At 44.5% G+C, this 24137-nt stretch overlaps 3 protein-coding genes across 7 annotated transcripts in view; all 3 read left to right on the top strand.

The window, feature by feature from the left end:
- Positions 1-597: 597 nt before the first annotated feature.
- Positions 598-15732, top strand: rel (v-rel avian reticuloendotheliosis viral oncogene homolog). 3 transcript variants are annotated; one of them, XM_079363329.1, is made up of 11 exons: positions 598-677; positions 942-977; positions 2906-3045; positions 3166-3314; positions 3974-4065; positions 8310-8450; positions 10612-10716; positions 10900-11118; positions 11201-11266; positions 11373-11447; positions 11919-15732. In XM_079363329.1, exons 1-11 carry the CDS (start codon positions 671-673, stop codon positions 12782-12784), a joined length of 1896 nt encoding a protein of 631 aa, XP_079219455.1. In that variant the 5' UTR covers positions 598-670; the 3' UTR covers positions 12785-15732. The 3 variants fall into 3 exon arrangements, with proteins under 3 accessions (XP_079219455.1, XP_079219453.1, XP_079219454.1); XM_079363327.1 differs by lacking the exons at positions 598-677; positions 942-977 and having other exon boundaries at positions 2639-3045; XM_079363328.1 differs by lacking the exons at positions 598-677; positions 942-977 and having other exon boundaries at positions 2639-3045; positions 11922-15732.
- A 2159-nt stretch (positions 15733-17891) lies between these two features.
- On the top strand, positions 17892-21359 carry tsnax (translin-associated factor X). Its single transcript, XM_079363367.1, has 6 exons — positions 17892-18196; positions 19654-19743; positions 19839-19953; positions 20203-20333; positions 20602-20711; positions 20796-21359. The coding sequence occupies exons 1-6, from the start codon at positions 18181-18183 to the stop codon at positions 21171-21173; spliced, it is 840 nt and encodes a 279-aa protein (XP_079219493.1). The 5' UTR covers positions 17892-18180; the 3' UTR covers positions 21174-21359.
- A 1903-nt stretch (positions 21360-23262) lies between these two features.
- Positions 23263-24137, top strand: part of disc1 (DISC1 scaffold protein) — a 39590-nt gene continuing 38715 nt past the window's right edge. For all 3 annotated transcript variants that reach the window (XR_013780759.1, XM_079363319.1, XM_079363320.1), the window contains exon 1: positions 23263-23963. Coding sequence is in view for 2 of the 3 variants with exons in the window: in XM_079363319.1 (XP_079219445.1) it covers positions 23891-23963 (73 nt within the window). In the remaining variant the exon portion in view is untranslated. The remainder of the gene's footprint in view (positions 23964-24137) is intronic.

The following is a 24137-nucleotide window of genomic DNA, read 5'->3' on the forward strand; positions in this document are numbered from 1 at the left end:
GACTCCAGCGCCCCCTGCAGGGACATACGGGGACTCCAGCGCCCCCTGCAGGGACATACGGGGACTCCAGCGCCCCCTGCAGGGACATACGGGGACTCCAGGCTCAAACCTTCATATTTTACAGTCTGTGGTTTAAAATAGCAACAAAAAAAACCTTAATATACTTACTGGCAGTGCCCTCTTTACATGACAGGCACTTACTGATATAACTGGTTAAAATATTTAGAAACAGTGACCCTGAAGTGACCTTTTTCTGTGAAGGCTTGTGATGTTTGTGTAGAATGATTGTCAGGCTTAAAGTCCAATCAGAATCAAGTATACAACAGAGTCATATAATAATAATAATAGTAATAGTAATAATCCTTTCCTGTCATGTTGTCTCCTTACGCTGCCCTGGCTTCTGTCACTCTTAACCTCTCCTCCACCTTCGTGTCCTCCTCCCCTCTGTGCAGCAGGGGAGGGGCTCTCTGAGCATCAGGCCTCCTCTCATTGGTCAGTTCAGATAAAAGGGGGCGGTGCCAGAGGGGAATTCCCCCTGACTGTCTCCTCTAACAAATATCTGTGTTCCTGCGCTGTCAGTCATTCAGAGTGAGCCTCTGCACTGACACACACACATACGGACACACACACACACACACACCGACAGAGAGGTATAAACAGAGACAGCATCATGGACGGTGAGTACGGACACTTTTGATTTATTCACAACAAGTCATGATGAAGATAATCACGTTCAGACTCTCTGTTATTTATCTCTTTGTGTTCAGCATCATCAAGGTTGAACTCTTCACTTTAAATCTGTTTATTAGAGTCAGTTCAGCAGCACACACTTCCTCCTCTGTGTCCTGATGTGTTGTGTTACACACACACACACACACACACACACACACACACACTGTGACATGAAGGTTTATAATTAATCTTTAACTCTGTGTCCTCAGTCCTGCTGCCCTCAATGCTCGAGGATCCGAACCTCTGTGAGTACTCGTCTGCACACGTCAGTGAACGCAGCACAGCTTTTTCACTTCCCCTTTTTCTTATAAAAATGTGTGTGTGTGTGCGTGTGCGTGTGCGTGTGTGTGTGTGTGCGCATCTCTGTGGCACTTGTATGAAAGCAGGTTCAGCTATGGAACACAATCTATTTTGAATCATGTCAGAAATGTGACAGGACTCGTTTGATATGTTGCATATGTGTGTGTGTTTGGGTGTGTGTGTGTGTGTGTGTCTCCAAGGGTGTGTATGTGTGTGTGTGTGTGTGTGTCTAGTTGAATCAGTTTTAGTTCCTCTCTCTCAGACCTGATGTGCAGCTTGTTTCTCCGTAAACAGACTCTCACTCAGAGTCGTTATCTGACGCTCAGTGTTTATACACAACAGCTGAACTTATAACACTCTGTATGAGCTCTTTATAACACACTGTATGAACTCTTTATAACACACTGTATGAGCTCTTTATAACACACTGTATGAGCTCTTTATAACACACTGTATGAGCTCTTTATAACACACTGTATGAGCTCTTTATAACACTCTGTATGAGCTCTTTATAACACACTGTATGAGCTCTTTATAACACTCTGTATGAGCTCTTTATAACACTCTATATGAGCTCTTTATAACACTCTGTATGAGCTCTTTATAACACACTATATGAGCTCTTTATAACACTCTATATGAGCTCTTTATAACACTCTATATGAGCTCTTTATAACACTCTGTATGAGCTCTTTATAACACTCTATATGAGCTCTTTATAACACTCTGTATGAGCTCTTTATAACACACTGTATGAGCTCTTTATAACACACTGTATGAGCTCTTTATAACACTCTGTATGAGCTCGTTTGTAACACAGTGCTGCTGAGATGCAGAAGTAAAAGAGGAAGTGTCACTGAGTTTATTATTGAGGATAAAAAGGAGAAACGAGCGTTCATCAGTGTTTCCTGTTTTTTGATTCGGGACGGACAGAAAACGCTCAGACATAAAAAACGGTTTCTACACAAACACTCAAACGCAACATGAACTCTGAACACACACACACAGATCTCGTGTTCAAACAGATGATGGACAGAATCGAAGCTTCAGATCTTCAGTCCTGATGTAAAGCAGAAGTTTCTGTGAGAGCAAACAGAGGCAGCGCTCTGTTTAAGGCAACGATATGTTGTCAACCTGTTTGTGCAATCGAGAGGTTTTGGGGCTTTTTTTTAAGGTGTTTGTCTGAAACTTGTGGCGCTTTAAAAAGAGACTGAGTGCACAGGACTTTTATTTTAACATCTGTGTTACTCAGTGATTTTAACTAATGCTGTGCTGCTCAGTTTACTGTCAGGGATGAATTAATATCCACATCTTTATGATATATTGACTGATATATTGATTGATATATTCATCATTTAACAACAACAAAAATATATCTGTGATGGAGCCAAAAACATGATGCCTTCACTGTCCGTATGTTTGACTTTCCTCTACTCTTGTGTTGCCTTCACTGTCAGTCTCATCCTCTCATGATGCCTTCACTGTCTGTCTCATCCTCTTACGATGCCTTCACTGTCAGTCTCATCCTCTCTTGATGCCTTCACTGTCTGTCTCATCCTCTTACGATGCCTTCACTGTCTGTCTCATCCTCTTACGATGCCTTCACTGTCAGTCTCATCCTCTCTTGATGCCTTCACTGTCTGTCTCATCCTCTCATGATGCCTTCACTGTCTGTCTCATCCTCTCATGATGCCTTCACTGTCAGTCTCATCCTCTCATGATGCCTTCACTGTCTGTCTCATCCTCTTACGATGCCTTCACTGTCAGTCTCATCCTCTCATGATGCCTTCACTGTCTGTCTCATCCTCTTACGATGCCTTCACTGTCTGTCTCATCCTCTCACGATGCCTTCACTGTCCCTCGTCGTTTGCAGTGGCAGAGCCGGCGGTGCAGATCTTCGAGCAGCCGAAGCAGAGAGGAATGCGTTTCAGGTACAAGTGTGAAGGTCGCTCAGCAGGAAGCATCCCGGGAGAGAAGAGCAGCGACAACAGCCGGACCTACCCGAGTCTGCAGGTGAGACACATCTACCTCCACACACACACACACACACACACACACACACACACACACACGTTCATGTTACAGCTGCTAGTGCATCAATGATCCTAAAGTACTCTTCCTCCTCCTCCTCAGATCTTGAACTACAGCGGTAAAGGAAAGGTGAAGGTTTACCTGGTGACGAAGAACGAGCCGTACCGTCCTCATCCTCACGACCTGGTGGGGAAGGACTGCAAAGACGGATTCTACGAGGCCGAGTTCGGACCCGACCGCCGAGTCATCGCGTGAGTACACAAGACAACAACAACAACAACAACAACAAGACAACAACAACAACTAGACAACAACAAGACAACAACAACAACAACAAGACAACAACAACTAGACAACAACAAGACAACAACAACAACTAGACAACAACTAGACAACAACAACAACAACAAGACAATAACAACAACAGGACGACAACAACAACAACAGTTAACAAGAAGAGCACAATATAAACCAATCAAAACAAAACAACACTCAGTAAACATGACAACAAAGTGTTAACATGTAAACAGAACAACAAACAGTATCAACAGATCTGTGTGTTAGTCAGACACCAACATGAACACACACACACACACACACACCAACTGGCAGACTTCAGTGATGTCATCTGGGGAATTCCCACAACACCATCCACATCACAGACATGATCTGACAAATATGTGTGTGTTTGCATGTGTGTGTGTTTGCATGTGTGTCTATGCGTGTGTGTGTGTGTTTATGTGTGTAATTATAAACCCTGGTTGTTGTGCGGTAAATTCAGATTATTGAAGTCACAGAGCGGAGAGTCTCTAGACGTCACGTGTGTGTCAGACGTGACGAAGAGGAGCACACCTTCCTCAGGTGTGTTACACACAGTCGGCTGAACTCTCGTCTTCTTCTTCTTCTTCAGTTTTCAGAACCTGGGGATCCAGTGTGTGAGGAGGAGGGAGGTGAAAGATGCCATCATTCAGAGGATGGCGAGGAAGATCAACCCCTTCAATGGTGAGTCTTCCTCACTCTGTCGTCCTGTCACCTTCACACACAAACGCATGTCTCCATAGAGCTCTATGTTAAAACAAACCTGGTATAAAAACAGTTTGTGTCTCTAGAGCTCGTTTCTCTCTTCAGCTGTTCGGCCTGAATGTTTCTACAACTCACCTGTTTACATTATATTAAGACTTAAAGGGATGTAGAATTAGGGGGCGTGGCCTCTTTGAGTGACAGGTGGGAGCTGCTAGCTGTCTGCTAGGTGTCCCCTCAGCTGATTCAGTGCCTGACCTTTGACCTCTGGGCGTGTTTGTGCTGTTGGAGCCTTTTGGAGTTCCTGTAAATATCAGACTAATAATCTGTCTCTCTCTCTGGGAGCTTTACTCGACTAACACACCGTTAAAGGAGTCTTTATACAACCACTCACATCAGGACGTTATTACACCTCACTAATAAGAGTTTGGTGAGCGAGCAGTGCACGTTAGTGTCACTCTGCTGTCGTGTAGACAGACAGGTGAGCTGTGCAGCTGTTTGTGAAGATGTTGTCATTTTTACGGTGCAATTTGTTGAGAGCATTTCCAGAGAACAGTCCTCGTTGTGGCTTCTGACCCAGTTCTCAACAGTCTGTGCTGACATGAAGTCACAGATTTTCTCTTCGGTTTGCACCGCAGTGTTTGCATATGTGTGTGTGTGTTTGCATGTGAGTGTTTGCATGTGTGTGTTAAAGCTGCTTCCTGTGTGTTCTCCTTCTCTGAGCTCCTCTCTGCAGACAGACGGCGTTCTCGTGTACAAACAGGCGCTCAGATACTTCCTCATTCCTGCTTCACAGTTTCTCAACATAGCAGAGAGCAGGAGGCCACGTGAGAGCTGGGAATACAGGATTCATTAAGGGGGGGGGGTGAGGGGCGAGGGGGTTCCCCGGCTCTCTCAGAGGATGATAGCAGCTTTACAGAGCCGTGAGCAGGCCTGATCTAGACCTCGATGCTCCCGGTATTTATTGTATCTCTAATCTGATGGGTTTATCTAAATCAAACGCTTCTTACGTAACAGGCTAATTAGCACGTTAGCTCATCCAACTACATCAACCAACATCTGCTCACAGATCTCCGTTTAACACGCGCTGTTCAGCACACAGTTACACACTCAATGGACACAAACACACACAAACCACCGCACATACAAAGACACACAACAACTTCAAGCAGCACCCTTTACACACACACACACACACTTCAACACTGCCCACATGAACACACACACACACAAACACACTACACACTGTTTATAAACATATTCTGCACACACAAACACAGAAACCCTGCACATTGCTACACACACACACACACACACACACATACACACTGCAGTGTGTGAGGGATTTCAGGGGAGAGCTGTTTTAGACGTTGTGTGTGAGAGAGGGTCTCGTGTGATTCAGTTGAATGTCAGGATCTGATGCTGGTGTTTAAACGTGTCGGCTTCAGGGCGGTTTGAGAGAAGACGGAGTTTGAAGACGTCAGTTTGAACTTTGAGGATCTCAGATGAAATTCTTGGCATGTTCTCTCTCCATCCTCTCTCTCTGATGAGTCTGGCTCTGATCGAGCTTTCTGCCGCAGACGTCTGTCTGTCGTTGGATGTCTGCAGAGCTCACAGCGCCGGAGAAAGGCTCCCCCATCATCACGCCTAAAGACTTATCGTTTCTGCAACGTCGTGATTTTGGCGTCTCAATCTATGAACTGGTCTTACATTTCAGCAGAGCACACGCACACGCACACACACACACACAGTCCATCCCTCCCCCGCTGTCTCTACGGATCCCGTGTCACCGCATAACGCCTCTGTTACTACGTCTGAAGTCGGTACGGAGGGGCGCCGTCCCCCCCCCCGTCCCCCGTCCCCCCCCGTCCCCCCATTACGCCTCCGTAACATTCAAACTGAAGGCAAAACGTCACATCTGAACAGGGTTAGTGAAAATGTGAGTCACTGAAGCTGTTTGTGGTTTAAGCTTCCTCCTCACAATCAAATTCTGCACACACGCATTTACACCACACACACACACACACACACACACACACACACACTAACACTACACACGCTGCACCCTTGCTGTGTGTGAAGGGAACTCTTTAGAGGTGACATTTTAGGTCTTATTGCAGAGCTGCTGAGCTTGCTGTGCTTTTAATGCTTTCAAATAAAAGTCAATGAAAGAGTTTGTTTCGAGACAGAAAGTCAGCTGACTCTGAAGTTAGATGCTGTGATAGTAACACAACCTTACTTAGACTTAGACTGAACTTTATTAGTCCCTTTGGGATGACTCCCTCAGGGAAATGTAAGTTTCCAGCAGCATTTAAGACAGAATAAAACGAAGCAGGTAACAAAACAATAACAATATAAAGAATAAGATCAAATAAATAATAGAACACCCTCAGTTGGAAAAAAGAAAAATATACAAAATATGCAGAGGAAAAGCTAAATATACAAAATGTGGCTAAAACAATGATTATTATTAATGCGAATATTGCACTTTGGGAGAGGTTATTGCACATACAAGTGAATGTGTCCATGTGTTATTGCACAGTGAGGGGAAGAAAAAAAATGATATATGACGGATTGTTCATGTCAGAAACGCTCACTTTGTAGAGCATTAAGGTGTCTCTGGCTGCTCCTCTGAGCATGAATGTCACATGACCACAGGTGAGAGCACTCGGACTCGAGCCTGCAGCAGAACATCGTCTCTGTGTCTCATTTAGCTGTCCGGGTCTGAATCTAAAATGTCACAAAGTGTAAGAGCTGAGATGTTTCCCACCACTTTCACACACGTCAGGAGCACCGTGGTCACCTCCTGCTCACACACACACAGACACACACACATGCACGCACACACTCTTCTTTCCACCCTCAGGTGACGTTGCAGAGCGTCACCTCAGTGAGAGATAGAAAATGAGAGCTGGAGGAAGACAAAGTGGGCAGATGTGAAAGCTGATGTGTGTGATTGACACTCTGTCTGTGTGTGTGTGTGTGTGGGCGTCTCTCAGTCAAAGGTGTGTGTTTGCACGCTGTCTGTGAGGGTGGTGAGTGTGACGCTTTTGTGTGTGTGTGAGTGTGTGGGCAGAGGATCATGGCTGTGACGTGTTTGTGTCTGTCCAGAGTTGTGGTTTAGAGACAGACGTGACAAACACCAGAGCAGAAAAAAAGTCAAATCTACTGTGATTATTGATGATATTTGATATCATGATGATATTTATATCTTTGTAAACATGCTTTTAATGCTGCGAGTCTGTTTATGAAGACGTGTGATAACAGTTTAACACTGAGTGAATAATACATGAACATGTACTCATGTTTATAAAGTTATTCATGGACCCTTTTACGTTTATTGGATAAAACAGCTGAAGAGAGAGAGAGAGAGAGAGAGAGAGAGAGAGAGAGAGAGAGAGAGAGGAAATGTTGGGATGAGAGAGGTCCGACTCGAACCCATGGCTGCTGCGATGAGGACCGAAGATTAGGTCAACTTTACTGCCTGTCCCAAAAGTGACAAAAATTAAGGTTAGGGTTATCTCGAGACACTTTAAAAACGAGCACATGGGATGACATGCAGGAAGGATGACTCGTTTGTTCCTGTCGTCCACACTTACTCGCCACCGAGGTGGAGGTCGAATCAGGACGCCGCTGGTTGTGGGGACGACACAGTCTGATAAATGAAAAACACGAGTTATTAAAAGGGGATTGTTCAAACAGCGGCCTCTGACCCCAAGCCTCCGGACACGGGGCGTGCAACGTATCCGTCAGAGGTGATTCCAGAGTCCCTCAGAGATTCTGTCATTGCAAAATTAGCACATGACGGGTCGCTGCATTAGTTTGCAATTTTGTCATCTCTTCTGGGGCTCCTCGCAGTCTTGTGAGTCTCTCTGCTGTATGTTTCACACCTGATCTTCATCACTCCTCTCTTCTCCCTCAGACATCATGCCGACCTCACGGTCACATGGTCTAAACAGCTGTTAATATAGATCTAAAGTATCTGACCCTCAGTGTTCACGAGATGACTGTGAAAAGTTTCATTTATTTAAGTTTCAGATTGGCTTAGAGAATCAAAGTATGACTCGATACGGACTGAAACCGAAAACTTTCACACACATGTTCAAACTGAAACAGTTATTAGAGAGAAATGACCCTTTAATGAGCGAACGCGTGCTCTGTGGTGGAAGTTATTGTAACCTCTCACCCTTAAGTACTGACGTGTGTGTGTGTGTGTGTGTCCTCAGTACCACAGGAGCAGCTGCTACAGACGGAGGAATACGACCTGAACGTGGTGCGTCTGTGTATCCAGGTTTACCTGCAGGACGAGAACGGACAGTACACCAGAGCGCTGAACCCCATCGTCACCAACCCCATCTACGACAACCGTGAGTCTGTTACAACTGTTTGCTAACTTCTAGATTCAAGGTTCTAACACCCGCCAAATATGCAGGATGTTAATACTGCCGATAAAAGCTCCAAACGCCGTGTCCCGAGTCCTCACAATGACGAAGCCAAGGCTGTTACCGTTTTAACCAATAGATGAGTCAAAGTTAACACTGATTTGTTTGTATGTGAGTTGATCAACTTCAGGCTTACTGTTGGTTAGCTAGCCTAGCTTATAATGCTAACAGGAGCTGCAGCGTAACGCCAGGTTAGGCGAGGTGTCAGTGTTTTCCAAAGAGCTCCAGGAGAGTCACAGCTTCCTTCAGACAGTAGCAGGCAGTGAAGCTGCTGTGTGTTGCACACACTGCACCGTGGAAATGCAGGGCCGTAATAAAACGGGCAAACACAATCGGTGGGTACTTCGATGAGGCCAACGCCACTGACAACCAACTTCAACGAGCTGCTCAGGAGGAAAGCTTCACCTTCCACCTTGTGTAGCCAGAAATGGTCGCTGATCTGTGGATCGATACACGTGGGTTTGCAGTCAAACTAAAGTTTGGAGGTTTGAAAATATGCTCACCCTACATGGTGCCAACAAGCTGTAACAATGCTAGCATACTGCTAAGCTCAGGTTCAGACTGACTTCATGTTGGCCAATCACAAGAGATAGGAACTTTATGAAACTGAGATGTGATCACCTGACGGTAACTCAGGCCGCTGAGGTCAGCTGTGAGATTACGTTATGTTTGCAAAAAGCAGCGGACATGTTTTCAAATCATTGTTTGACATAATTCCCTGAATGAGTCCTGCTGACTGAAACAAACCTGAAAGAATGACACCACGTTGCACAAGTGTTCGAACAGATTGTACCGGGAGAACCTGTTGCAAGCTTTTATTTCAACACCTGTGTGCAGGATTTCTAAGCCCCGTGAGACGATATCACATCAGAACCCAAAACATCAGAATCAACCAATCCTGTGATGTTACTGGAACTACACCCATGCACACATAACCCATCAAAAGCTTTACATTAAGGTCCAGAAAGGTCCTCCTTCAATACTTCCTCATACTTCACATCACAAAATAAAAGCACCAACGCTTTAAAATAAATAGTCTATCCGTCACGAGGTGCATGTGTGAACGATCGACTCAATCTCAGGGTCATCCTGCCTGGTAATTGTTTAGAAATGTCACGTTTGAAAATGGCGTATTGGTGTCAGTAACAGTGTTGCACTAGTACGTACTAGTTCAGTGTTCCTCAAACACTCGAAAAGAGGAAGTTCTTTATACCCACTAACCCCCCGAGCAGCATGGTTACCATGGAGCACTTCCTCTTCTCGCAGCAGTCATCTGACTTGCCCTGCGAGTGGTGGCTCCCTTCACTGAGGTTAATATTGAATCAGTTTAGAAACTAAAGATTCACAACATCAAACAGATCAAACACAGACACACTCTGATGTCAGACAAATTGAAATATGATTCCCTATTCTTACAAACACGAAGAACAATAAAAAAGACCCTGAAAATAATACAGTCTGACCCCTCCTACATCTAAAAAAGAAGTCAGTCATAGACGATTAAAGTAAAACTGGGTATTTTACACCACCACTATGTACAGACAACGGCTAACTTTCTCTTGAGACTATTTCCCATCATGCAACTAGTGGAAATTTACAACCACAAAGAAAGACGGCTAGGCAGAAACAGAAAGAGATTTTTTTGGTTTCTGTTACTTGCTGTAACAGAGGGCAAAGTGTCTGATCATGAGGTAAGCGAGGAGTAATAACAGGGTCAGTCTGCAGAGGGCGCTAAACATCTTGTTGTGTAAATCACGTGATAGATTCCCGATATCAAACCGTGAATTTTCAAGAGGTGGCTTCAAGCCTCAACGCAAGCTACTGAAAGCCCTTAGACTCTCTTCTCCCATCACTGGAGAGCAGTCGTCCTCCGGCAGCCCTGCAGTGTTCTGCCCCCATAGAGATGACCAATCAGAAGAAAGTGGGCACATGGGAGGGGGGCCTTAAAGAGACACCATCTGAAACAACGGTAGCAGAGAGAAGTTGAAATAAGGGTTTTCACTGACACCGGTATCACGATGAGTGAAAGTGCTTCAATGTATGAAATCTGACTCGTTGACTTTGATGCTTGTTCGTGTGTCATCAGGAGCCCCGAACACAGCCGAGCTGAGGATCTGTCGAGTCAATAAGAACTGTGGCAGCGTGAAAGGACAGGACGAGATCTTCTTACTGTGCGACAAAGTCCAGAAAGGTGAATACCGTCAGTGTTCTTTGAAATGATCGGCACTTTATCTCACTGAAATGTTGGCTTACATTTGTTTTCTCTCTATTCGTCTCCATTCGTCTTCATTTTTTCGGTTCATATCTGTCGCATCGTCTCGTTGCATGATCAGTCCATTTTTTCGCTCTTGTATTCCATCATCACTTCTCCCAGATGACATCGAGGTGCGATTCTTCTCCTCCGACGGCTGGGAGGCCAAAGGCGCCTTCTCTCAGGCTGATGTTCATCGTCAGGTCGCCATCGTCTTTAAGACTCCGCCCTACTACAACACGTCGATTATCGAGTCTGTCACCGTGCAAATGCAGCTACGCCGACCCTCTGACCAGGAAGTCAGTGAACCAATGGATTTCCGATATCTGCCCGATGACAAAGGTGAGCAGAGATCTCCGTCTGTGAGTGGAGACAGTTTTAAGACAGACCGGGTTCTTTTTTAAACATGTTGATCCCTCTTTAGATCCTTACGGCTACAACGAGAAGAAGCGCAAAAGAGAAAACCTGATGAGGTTATCAGGACTGTCAGGCAAGTGATACAGCACTCTGTATATATACTGCAACTTACCATGTCAATGTTTCAGCATGTCCTTCACATGACTGTAGGGTAACTAATGGTTTTGGTCCTTCTTCAGGTGGTGCGTTCGCTGGTCTGTCCATGAACAGGCCCAAGGCGGTCCCTCAGGGTACCATGGGTCACATGAGGAAAGGTAACTGCTTAAATATATGTCCCTCTAATATCAACAATGGTGAACAAAAAACAACATTATGACCTAGCACTGGGTTGCAGCAGCTCTGTGTAAATTCAAACGTAGCGTAGTTTGAATGTCACTTCTTCTCTAGGCAGTAACAGAGGCGTCACAAGGCAAACAAGATCCAGGATCCAGATGCGGAGAAGCAGTGCTTGCACATATGAATGTCTGTGTAGGCGTAGCCATCATTGTTTCTGTACATGTCGAGTATCTTTCACAACACCGTAATACAACGTGAAATCACAGACGAGGACACCAGTGTTTACCAGTTGCAGAAGTTCTACGATAGCACAAAGATGTTAGGATAGCCAAGCTTTCTGTGGAGCGTTCTGCAACAGTATTTTGGAGCTTATACAGAGCTGCTGCAACAGGACTCTGATCTGGATGATTCTACCCTGAAATCACACTAAAGTCTCCTTGTTTCTTCAGCAGACCTCAGCGGTATTTACCCGAGGCAGCAGCACACACCTGTGATGCACCAACAACAGGTATTCAACCAGCAATACCCGCCGGCCCCTCACAATGTCACGATGTCGTCTCAGGGTCATAATGTTCCTGTCAGCCATCATTGGGCCAATCCTAACCCCCCCATCTCCATGGAAACAGTCACCATCAACCCATCTGGAGTGAACAGCAACCTGTCCCATCCTCACTCCAGGCCACAGCAAGGCCGTGGACCTGGTATGCCCCAAAGAGTTGAGCACAGCTTTGAGAATAACTTTCTCCCTGAGCTCTCCATGACCGACCTGCAGTGCTTGGACTCGGTCCAACAGGCACCAGGACTGAGCCAGCAAGAGTCTCAGGCCCTCTTTCACCTACAGCACCAAAGGCCGGTGCTCCCCTCTGAGCTACGGGCCCAGAATAACCCACAGAACCAGAACCAGTGTCTTGAGACTGGATGGTCCAATTTCAACCTCCTCAATCCTGTCCAAAACCTGTTTAATGGGTCGGTGCCTGGAGGTGGAGGCGGCTCACAGGGGCAGGGCTCTTTCCCCTTTCTGGAGGGAATGGAAGGGGAGGATATAATTAAAGGTCTGGTGGGAGGAGAGTCTTCGGCCGGCTTCCATTTAAAACAAGAACCACAGGTACCAGAAACCCATTCTCCTCTCATGCAATCCCCAAGGGAAAGCCAAAGGACCACCTACACCAACCTGCTCCCCCGTCCAGCCAGCAATGGCACCAACATGGATCCAATGAGAAGTGGGAACACACAGCCCCTTAAAAACCTGCACAATCCTGAAGGCCACTATCCGACTCTGGCTGACTACATCAAATCAGCTCGACAGAGTAACTGAGAGGAGCTGCTTCCATTAATGGAACAAGAACAGCTCTCAGGGCAATCAGAGTTGGTCTAATTCTTCCCTGTAGAGGGAGACATCCGGCTTTTTCTGGACAGAACGTGCAGAGTCTGCATACTCTGGGGGTAGCAAGTCGTGTTTTTATACCAGCTGGAATGAGATCAGAGCTATGATCACAAAGTTGTATCAATAATCAGACACAGGAAGTGTTTGAAGGTAAACTGTTGAATGTGGATTGGTTTGTTTTCTAACAAACATATCACACAGGATTGTTCAGGCGTTTTAGAAACATCTCTTCCATCACTTGTACGCTGATGATGTCCTGCTCTGTCTCTTCCATCACTTGTACGCTGATGATGTCCTGTTCTGTCTCTTCCATCACTTGTACGCTGATGATGTCCTGTTCTGTCTCTTCCATCACTTGTACGCTGATGATGTCCTGTTCTGTCTCTTCCATCACTTGTACGCTGATGATGTCCTGTTCTGTCTCTTCCATCACTTGTACGCTGACGATGTCCTGTTCTGTCTCTTCCATCACTTGTACGTTGATGATGTTTTGTTCTGTCCCTAATTTAAATCCAATGACACACAAACTGTGTGAATGTGTTTCCCAAAGAATGACTCAGATTCTGGGCGGAGGAGTTAGCGTACAAGTGGCGTTACCTTTTTTTTTTAGCCTAGCTTATATTTTGATGCTAGGCTTTGATATTAACTTATTATAGATTGTGTTACAAAAAAGCATAAGTCAGCTTATCTTACTTCTGTTCCTTTCTTTTGTCACACACACACACACACACACACACACACACACACACACCTGTACCTCTTCTCTCTTACATACTGCGTCTAGTCCGGACACTCTTTTTGCTTTTTTTTGTCAATATTCATCAGCAGTATGTCAGAGATGTTTTAAAAGCATCACTCATGTTTTGAAATATTCCAAATATTCCATTATCACATCAGGATAAACCGTGTGTGTGGAGACTTATTGATGATGATGCATACCACAGCATCCTTATCTACGACAGCAGGAGAGCAACGGCAGTAAGCTGCTACAGAAACATATTAAAACAAAGACACAGATACTTAAGCTTTAACACGAGGGTCGAACCTCAATCTGTGTCTTTACAGGAGGGACTTACAGAGGTCTCTTTCTGTCAGGCCTGAATAAATAAAATATATTTGGGCAACCATACATTTTCTTGTGTCACCAATGTGTGGGAAACACTGAGTTCAGAACATCATTCATAAAACTTTCTTTAATCCTCCTGACACGCGCAGTCAGGGATCATGCTGAGAAATGTTTTCTTCAGCGTGATCTTCTTCGCTGTTGTAGTCAGTGAGGTCTTTGTTGTGCTTTTTAACCAATCAGTGACTTTGAATGTTTGCATCAGGACACTGCCTCGATTCAGTCTCTTTCACCTGATGCACAAAGTCTCACTGAAATCAAGAGTGGATGTTCTCATTCTGGATAAATGTCATCATGCTTGGACTACTTATACCCTCATTGAGTCCATCCACAGAGCTGTGAGGCTTTAAATCTCAGCCCACCAGATGGACACATTTAACACTGATCTTATCACCTGGACTGGCTTTGTATTGATGTCGAAATTAATTTTATAACTGAGTGTTTGCATACAGATTTCTGTTTGGGCGGGCTGCAACATGACGCCGCAAAGAGAGATCATTTTTATGAAAAGTTTTTGGGATTTTTTTTTTTACATTTAAATGCTCCCAACCCGCCCTCTGACTCACAGCTGTGTTTTAGTGTCCAGCTGATGGTTTGATTCAGACTTTTCATCCTCAGCGCCCCGATTGCTAAAGGTCAGATCCAGATAAAAATGGTCATGATACAGTAATTCTCTTCTTTGCTAAAGGGTGATGTAATCCAGATAAATAGTATCACTGTTTTTTTAGGAACAAGCTGTAAAGATCTGGATGGCTATACTCTGAAGGGGACTTTACTCTACATGACATACTTTGTCCACAGGGGGCGCCAAAATCCAAACAGGATAAAAAATCCTCACAGCGGCTTTAAATGAAAGATTAAAGGTTTGACATTGATGCTGTCTTGTTGAACTTGTTCGTTTTAAGATGGCCTCCTGTCTGGTAGCTTTATTTAAATGACCTTTGCAAATCTGGGCGCTGATGAGGTCATGAGACTGAGCTCACGTAAGTCCAGCTGCTGTCTGTTTGAGGCTGAATCAAGTCGGAGGCTGGGGTCGATGACGACACAATGTGCAGAAAGTTTCAAAGAGGTGAATGTATTTTTAGTTTCTTTGTTTCCTCAACATGTTGAATTAATCATCGTTTGTTTTTGTTGGGGGGGGGGGTTGATTTAGAGCAGAAAAAAAATATTTTGAAAGCTCATTTATTTCTTTTTAAATAATTTGTACATGTTGTGTTTTATCGCCTGTTAGAGCAGATCTCTGAAAAGCTCTTAAACTGGCGGGTACTGAGACTTTCTTTAAGGAAGTGAGAGGAAACACAGCGAGTGTGGCGTTTCCTCTGTAATGGCTATGTCATATCAGTGATCACATGTTATTCACAGTACTTAAACAGCATGTTGTATACATATGGATGTTTTATTCAGCTTCACAGAAAACAGTTTTCACACATGAACTCCTGAAAATGTCCAGAAAGGGTTTAGGGAGGCTGCCCCTGAAATCTTGAGTTTCTTGTTCATAAATCCTCCAGAGGGAGACCCTCCCCCTGTCCGGGGGGAGGGAAGTTTTCAGGAAGTTTTTTGTGCATGTGTGAAAACACCGAGAGTTTCTGTGGAGACACGTCAGGGTTCATGTATGTCACCTGGAGCTTCTTAACATGTTGTCCTTTTGTTTTAACTTGCTTTAAATTGGAATTATATATTTTTGATTACTTCTTTGTAAGATTTGTTATTTTTGGAATTTTCTACCATTATTTCTTATTAAACAGTTTAAGCCTGATTCACTTTCTTTGATGTTTGATTATTGTCACTGTGTCTCTTGTGAAATTAGAAGAGCAGCTCAATCTGTAGAGACCTGTGTCTGCCCCAGAAATAAGAGCTAATGTAGTACTAAAGACCACACTAACCAAGACCGAGATATACTCAACACCAGGGTGCTTTGACACCGAGTAAAGACCAAGACCAAGGCAGGACGAGACTGAGATAAGGCTCATTCCATAAATATCCCTGACTTATCATCATCTTGTGTTTAGGGGGCGTGTCACTCATTTAGACTGTAACACCAGGAAGTTAACCGGGGCATAATAATAATAATAGTCAAACATGTGAATTAAAACCATCTGTTCTTTCAGAAGGAGGCGTTTTCCCTCTAATCACAGTAATGACGTGGAAAAATGCTTTAGATTACAAGACGAGACCTTTAAAACTTGTTCTGGGGCTACAACAATTATAAACATAGTGACTGGTAGCTGGAGTGTTGCCAGCACACTTCTTACTGCTGTTGTGCCCATGAGCATGGCACCTAACTGTTAGTGCTTTCAGGCCTTTGTGTGTGTGTGTGTGTGTGTGTGTGTGTGTGTGTGTGTGTGTGTGTGTGAGAGAGAGAGAGAGAGAGAGAGAGAGTGTTTGTTATGCACTAGAAGCTGCCGCAGTATTACCTCATCACGTCCAGGAAAAGGAGCGTTGGACTTGTTTAACCACGTCTTTCCAGTCAAGCTCCTCCCACTGCTCCTCCCCTGACTCCGCCTCCTTCTCCTCCAAATATCACAGATAATTTCTCCTGAGGTCAGCAGCGACCTCACACACCAGGTCACACACCTGAATGAATGAATGAATGAATGCATGAATGCATGATCTCACTCTGAGCCTCCTGCAGCTCGTCTCTGATTGGTTCAAACTTCAGCCTTAACTCTTTCACCCAAACTCACCTGAGTGTGAAACGTGCAGGGGCTTCATCATCACCCTCCTGGCACACACACACACACACACACACACACACACACACACACACACACACACACACACACACTCACACTCTCCCTTATTACACACCGGACCACTTCCTGCAGCTCGGTTTAATTACAGGTGAGAGACTTCAGAGCAGAGAGGGAGAGCGGGAAAGCCCCTGACAGAGAGAAAGAGAGAGGCAGAGATAAAAGGGGGGGGGGGGGGGGGGGGTGACACGAGAAAGCAACCACTGGGCGGACTTGAGCCCGTGCCAGCTGTTTGAGGTGACCAACCCGCTAGGACACCTGTGCCCCAAATATTTTCTTCTGTATTTTTTTGGTTTTCAAACAATGACAACTTCTGTTATTCATTACAAGAGAGGAATAAGTTACATCATTCATTTGACATCCAGTGTGTGTGTGTGTGTGTGTGTTACCCTTTCTAACATGTAACACTCTGTGAGGTTTACACACGGATCATTAAAAACCTGATCTCTTCCACAAATATTCTCTCCGCGCACACACTTCCATTTCCTGTCTGCCATGTACACACACACACACACACACACACACACACACACACACACACACACACAGAGAAAGAGAGAGAGAAAAGAGGAACACTGTTTTTGTAAAGTTCACACATCAGTTTCAGGACAGTCCAGCAAACCACCATCATTCAATCAAATCACAACAAAGAAAATAAAGTCTTCCAACAAGTAGATTTTTTATCTTAAAGGTGGAGTCTGTATCATTCTTTCTGGCAGATTGTAAATACAACATTGAAACTGAGTCCTGCCTCCTGGGCACGGATCACAGCACTCTAGTCAAACGACACAGGACTTTAAATATGTTGACACACTGTAGACAAAAATCTGAATCAGCTTTATGTCGATAAAACAGATAAATCAAGTTTTGCTGGATAATTTCTCTCCAACATGTTGGTGAACATGTAAAATTAATTAGTAATTCAGTTCTTGGAAAATAAAAATATTACTTGTGCCGACGTTATCACAAAATTAAATTGCTTAGACTGATTTGATATGAATTTAAAGCTTTAGCTAGCTGCTAAAAAGACACAACTGGGATTATCTGACATAGAAAAAGTCAAATAAACTTGAAAATAGCACTTAAATAACTTGAAAACCTAAATTCTGCAATCTAACTACATCTCCCATGATGCACTTCGTTTTGTTTCCGCTGCCTGCGCGTCTAGAATGCGTCTAAGCCCCCTCTGACGGAAGGACCTCCACATGAACGCCTGCTCTGAGTATCCAGTAAACACGCTTTTATTTCAAACAGTAGGATGTTTAGACTTTATCGAGTCGGTTCATAACGAAGATAAAATGATTTAATTTATATAAAGAGTCGTAATTATCCTCGATAATCCCTGAAAGACGTGAAATACGTGACTTATATTTGGTCTACAGCGTGTTTTTAGCCTTTAGACAATTTAATCCAAAAAACAAGATAAAAAAACCCCACCCTGCAGCCGTGAAGACATGAACAAGCGAGAAGGTGAGAGATGTTTTATGACGTTAAATCCAGAATAATAACTTTGTAAATAAACAGCTGATTTAAAGTAAACAAAGAGAAACAAGTCAAACAGAACTCACGATGCATCGATTTATTTCACAACACGAGACTGAAACAGATTTATTTAGGTGTTTCTAACCTGCCTGTCACTCATGTATTATTAGGGTGGTTGCCTGAAAGGCAAACCACACTACTACAATTGTTAATATTATTATTATTTTCCTTATTATATCCTCAAAACGGGCCGCGCTACTCCTCCCACAGCGTTTGCGCCACACACACAAGAAAGGTATCAAAACGACCGGCTCGGCCCCAAAAAGTGTGCTATTACTTTGTGGAAACCTCGGGCACACGGTTTGGACACAAATCGAGTTTAAGTGACAAAAATTTGGCCAAAATTTGCCCCATTCAAAGCAGATGGCAAAATTTGAAATCCTAGAGTGCAACTGCCAAAAAGTTCAGTTTTGGAAACATATTTGTAAATCGCCATCCTGAAGTCCTTGTTGCTCACATATATAAACAAAATACATCAAAATAAAGCTCTGACTGTCCTCTCACTCATAAAGCAAAAAGTAAAAACATAAAATGTTTCAGTCTCCCAGGAGAGACATTTGTTTGACAGTCACGCACCACATACACACACATTGGGCTCTCACTCTAGTGATGTCCAGAATTTCACAATTTTCACTCATGTTTTAAAATTGCCACTGTGGTCCCAGTCTGAATGTTAGATGAAAATAAAATATATCAAAACGTGCGCCTATTTGTTCTGTCGCTCACAGTCCAAACGGATCGGTGATATTATGTTTAGTTTTTAAGATATTTGAGGTTTTGCGAGCAGTGGTACGCCCATTCAAATACATTGATGGAATGTTCTGGCAGATCAAAGCTGAATGTCAAGTGAGCAGTAGGTGTTAGTCTATGGTTCAGAGTGAAGAGTGATGACATCATTGTTTCAGTGTGACAGAGTTCTGTCTCAGCTGTTAGATGGCACCGTTCTTACTGCTGTCCCACACATGCACGCACACACAGACTCTCACGCACACACGGCAACCACCCTCACAATTTCTGCTGGAATTGTCTAGTTATTATTATTATTATTATTATTATTATTATTTGCACTCCCACGTTTTTGTTGAAGTCAAAATGTTTCCACTAAAAGATTTTAAAAGACTTCGGTGCCTCCTGAACTTTCTAAATCTTGCTCTGCAGCTGCTGAAGCTCACCGTGTTATTAAGATCGATTTATCACGATTAATCTTTACATCCCTAGTTTTGTGTGTTTTAATTATTATTATTATTATTATTTTATTGGATTATTCTGCAGGAAGCCATTCTGTCCCTCAAACATCCTTCAGACTAAAAGATAAAATATGCAGACGGAGCCACTCTGAGAAGCGGTTAACGGTTTTGGACGCCTGTTTTTCTGCTCCCTGTCAGGTGAAGGCGTTCCCCGTAAACACACGGATGCTGTGCAGGAGCAGGATGCGAGCAGCAGTCCACCCTCACCCATCATCGCTGCTTTTAAAGGTAACTCCGTCCTCTGCTCTTTTGTTTTTGCTTCTTTTTTTGTTTGTTGCCAATCTCTCATTCTTCTCCTGTCTTTGTCTTTTTTTTTTTTTAAGTCTTCCAGCAGGAGTTGGACACCAAACACGACAAATACGAGCGTCTCGTGAAGCTCAGTCGAGACGTCACCATCGAGAGCAAGAGGACCATTTTCCTTCTCCACAGAGTGACCAGGTTTGTCCCAAGTTTGGTTTGGACAGCTGTCGTAAATATTTCACATGCAGGGGGGGGGGCTGCAGTACCCATTTTAAACACTGGGGGTCCGAGACACATACTGCTCCTAAATGTTTTTATCAACAAACCAACTTAAAGAAACCAGGAGAACGTTTAACGTCTAAAAACATTGGAATGAAACACGGTGGTTTTTAATTTGAGACGTACATTTCTAACTCTTCATTTTCTGTTTTTCTCTCGATTCGAAAGCGTAACAGACCCCGAGGTGATTCTGAAAGAAGCAGAGGTGAAGCTGGAAGGAGTTCGACAGAAAATCGGCCAAATCGCCGAAGAGCTGCGAGGAGAAGACCTCCATCAGTTTCACAGAGCGTTCACACCGGGTGAGCCATTACTGCAGGAGTGCAAACTTAGTTTGAGAGAGCATCTCCAACATGCTGACCTCCATCGCTGGGCTTCAACACCCCACCTCAGAAACCAACGAGTGATGTCACTGACACGACGTCCATTCATCAATAAATCATCAATAAATAAAGTTCAGAAACCAAAACCATGACACGACACTCGCTGTATTGGCTCGTACGATGATGACGATGATGTCACGTACTGTCCAGCGTGTTGATCTCTGTCTCTGTCTCTGTCATGAATCAGGGATCCAGGAGTTCGTGGAGGCCGTCTCCTTCCTGCATTACATCCAACAGCGCAGCCTCATCAGCCTGGAGGAGATCAACGCCCGGCTGGTGTTCATGAGAGCAGAGAAGGTCGAGCCGTCTTCTCAACTCGTTTCACTTTCTCTGCTCGCGTGTAGTTCTGACTCCTCCCTCTTATCTTACGTTCCCTCTCAGGGCTCGGCTGAAGCTCTCCCGCCGGGCGCTCAGGTGCTGACCTTCCAGGTGACGCCCTCCGACTACCTGCTGGGCGTGGCCGACCTGACCGGGGAGCTGATGCGGATGTGCATCAGCAGCGTGGGAAACGGCGACATCGACACGCCCTTCCAGCTGAGCCAGTTCCTGCGTCAGATCCACGACGGCTTCTCCTTCATCGGGAACACGGGACCCTACGAGGTGTCCAAGAAGCTGCACACGCTGCGGCAGAGTCTGGGCAAGGTGGAGGACGCCTGCTACACCCTGAAGGTCCGCGGCTCCGAGATCCCCAAACACATGTTGGCAGACGTGTTCTCCAGTCGGAGCGCGCTGATCGACCCCGAGGAGGGCGTGGTCTAATCTCTGCAGCTTGTTTCTCTTCTCTCTCCTCGTTTCGTGCTCTTGTGTGTTTTAATGTCCGTTACGTTGGTTCATCTTCTCTTTATTACAACAACAGTTGTGTTATAGGACACAAGGGATTTCTTTTCTTTTTGATAACGGTCCGATGACTTCAGTTGTTACGCATGAATAAAAAGTCAAGTGCCAGATCTGCTGTTCTGCCTCGTCTTTGAGCTGCTTTGTGTGTGTGTGTGTGTGTGTGTGTGTGTGTGTGTTTATTCCATCACACGCAGGTCATGTCAGGTAGAACCACAGGCTGCCTGCAGACCGTGTGCAGGGGAAACCTAACCTTTCTATCTGTGTTGCCTGGTCGATCAGCTGAAATCATCTGCAGAAACAGATGTCGTCATGGTTACCGAGACTGACAGGTGGCTCGGGTTCAAGTCAGACCTGTGGTGGGTTTCTTACATGTCACCCCCCCCCCCCCCCTTGGCAGAAAAAGAAGCGATAGCAAGATCAACACTCATCTTACCGAATATTTTTGAGGCAAAAGTAAAGTTGAAAAGCTATTCTAGTTTTTGCACATCTGTCTATCTGCAGCTGTTTAGAGCTTCAAAGCATTAAGTTTCATATCTCTGAAAAACTTCATGTGAAGCTTTTGAATGACATTTATCATATTACAAACATGTGTCTCTGTAAGTCATAAAAGTAAACTCAGTAAAGTAAACGCTCTCGTTTTAATTTTTATTCAGAAGAAAATGGTCTGGAGTTTGTCTGCTCTTTCAAAGGGTCAGATTGTAGTTTGAGTCTGCCACCTGGTGGTTGTAATCAGAACTACATGTTACAGTAGCTCCAAAAGAACAAACGAAACAAACAAAGTTTCAAAAACGACCATGACTATGACCATGTTTACATTAAATAAAGGGGAAAAATACAATAGAATTAAATGATACTACACAAGCACTTTGACTTGAGGAACGATAGATCAGATTTAAAGCATTTGTGTCTGGTTATATGATTTCAGTAAATGAAATGAAATTCCTTTTTAATGCGTCTTCTTGCCATCAATTCTCCAGGATGCAGCTGCGTCTTCTGCAGACATTTCAATAGTCATCATGTTTTTCATGTTCAGTGGATTTCAGCAGCACACCACCTGTAAGAGGAGGAGAAACCTCGAGCTGATTTGTTGTCATGTGTTTGTGCATTAAAGGATTTGTTGTTTTCTCAGAGGAGACGGGAAACCTTCCCTGACACCTGCAGCGCGCTGACATTTACAGCTCCTAATCTGTAAACCAAAAGGTGATGATGTCACTCTGCAGGTGCACCTGTGGATTTAACCCCCCCCCCCCACACACACACACATCACACCTCTCTCTCCCCCCACAGCGAGTCTCTGATGGAGTAAGAAGCTTCACGTTGTCTCGTCTGCTGAGCTGAATGAAAGGAGCGTTTGGAAGTTTGTGAGGGAGGATGAAAAGACGTCTCTCTCTCTCTCTCTGTGTGTGTGTGTGTGTGTGTGTGTGTGTGTGTGTGTGTGTGTGAGCTCGCTCCTCATTCATCCCCTCAGAGCAGCAACAAAGGAGCTCTTTGGTATTGAAACCATGCAGGGTATGTGAGCAGAGACTCAAAATATGCACACTTTACATACAAACAATAATTAGACGTGGACCTTTTCCACGCTATAAACTCTGTAAAATGATGACGTGTGAACAGTTCAGGGAGATTCAGACGAGACGTTTCAGTTTTCAGTTTAGGAACTCAAACTGAACATAAAACCAGATGAGACTTAATTCATTTAAATGTACACTCCCTCCTGCACACTATCCAACCGTCACAACAAGGCATCTAACTCTTTTCTAGTCTGTCGCCCCCTGGTGGTGGAACAAACTTCCAAACTCCATTTAGTCTGGAGAGTCCCTTTGCCCCTTTAAGAAAAAGCTAAAGACCACAAACAAAGGAATGGATGGGTTTATTTCACATGCTGTGGGTCTGTAGACTCTCAGGTTACCCAAGTAAATAAAAATAAAAATAAATAAAAGACTGGAGAAGTGGAATTTTCATAATGTCCCCTTTAACATGGTGTTTAGTAGTATTTGAATGACATCCCAATTTATAGGCTACCATATCACACCGAACTGAACCGGACCACTTGCTGTGTGTGTGTGTGTGTGTGTGTGTGTGTGTGTGTCCTGTGCCGCTCTCAGTCCTCCTCTCTGTGCTCGTGAGGCGGTCTGAAGAGTCTGGAGTCAAATTCCTGCACACGTAGGAAGGAGCTCCGCGCGCGCCGCTCCAACACGACGCACGACGCACGACGCAGCGAGTAACGGACGACTCATCTGCGCCACACAGATTCATCATCTCTCACATTATACCTCTACCATTTCTTCAAATCACCGCTTTGGATTTCTCCTCAACAACCATGACATGAAGAGGAGCCTCCTTCCTCTCACGCGCAGCTGCTGGAGCCGCTCGTGCTCCTCAGAGGACAACTGAGACAATCTGCAGTTTAAGCGTCAAAACTTTAGTCTGAACATGTTGATCATGGTCTGAGGAGCTGCTGTGAAAAGCCGGTTTCACGTGTTGAACAAATCAGGAGGAGGAGAAAAAAACAGTCTGGGTTGATTTTTTTCCACAACGGAAATGAGCTCAGCTCCACCACAGGCTGGATCTGAAACATGGTCGATGTGACTCCGGGAACAGTTACAGGCTCTGCTTTCTGGATTTAGAGTGCTCGGAAGATGTTTGCAGGACTGATGGGGTTTGAATGTCACAGTAACTCTCTGCTGCTGCACCAACGAGAAGTCATGGAAGGTAAGAAGAAGCAGACATGATGTTTGGCTCAGTGGTCCAACAGTCCTCTCCGCTACAGGATGGTTGAGTCATGTTTAGGCTCCCCACACTGATCACACCGGATGTGAAGTGAAGTTAAAATCCCTAAAGGAGTCGACTGTCTTCATGTAAAGCTGCAGGTCAGCCTGCTGTGTG

This window comes from Symphodus melops (assembly GCF_947650265.1).
Source record: "Symphodus melops genome assembly, chromosome: 15".
NCBI classification, from domain to species: domain Eukaryota; kingdom Metazoa; phylum Chordata; class Actinopteri; order Labriformes; family Labridae; genus Symphodus; species Symphodus melops.

What these genes read in the sequence shown, in the direction of transcription:
- tsnax (XM_079363367.1), top strand. An exon ending in CATCATCGCTGCTTTTAAAG is followed by an intron (nt 19,744 to 19,838) that starts GTAACTCCGTCC and finishes TTTTTTTTTAAG; the next exon opens with TCTTCCAGCAGGAGTTGGAC. An exon ending in CTTCTCCACAGAGTGACCAG is followed by an intron (nt 19,954 to 20,202) that starts GTTTGTCCCAAG and finishes TCGATTCGAAAG; the next exon opens with CGTAACAGACCCCGAGGTGA.
- rel (XM_079363327.1), top strand. Translation starts at nt 2,719, where the DNA reads ATGATGCCTTCACTGTCAGTCTCATCCTCTCATGATGCCTTCACTGTC. An exon ending in GAAGATCAACCCCTTCAATG is followed by an intron (nt 4,066 to 8,309) that starts GTGAGTCTTCCT and finishes GTGTGTCCTCAG; the next exon opens with TACCACAGGAGCAGCTGCTA. An exon ending in GAGGTTATCAGGACTGTCAG is followed by an intron (nt 11,267 to 11,372) that starts GCAAGTGATACA and finishes GTCCTTCTTCAG; the next exon opens with GTGGTGCGTTCGCTGGTCTG.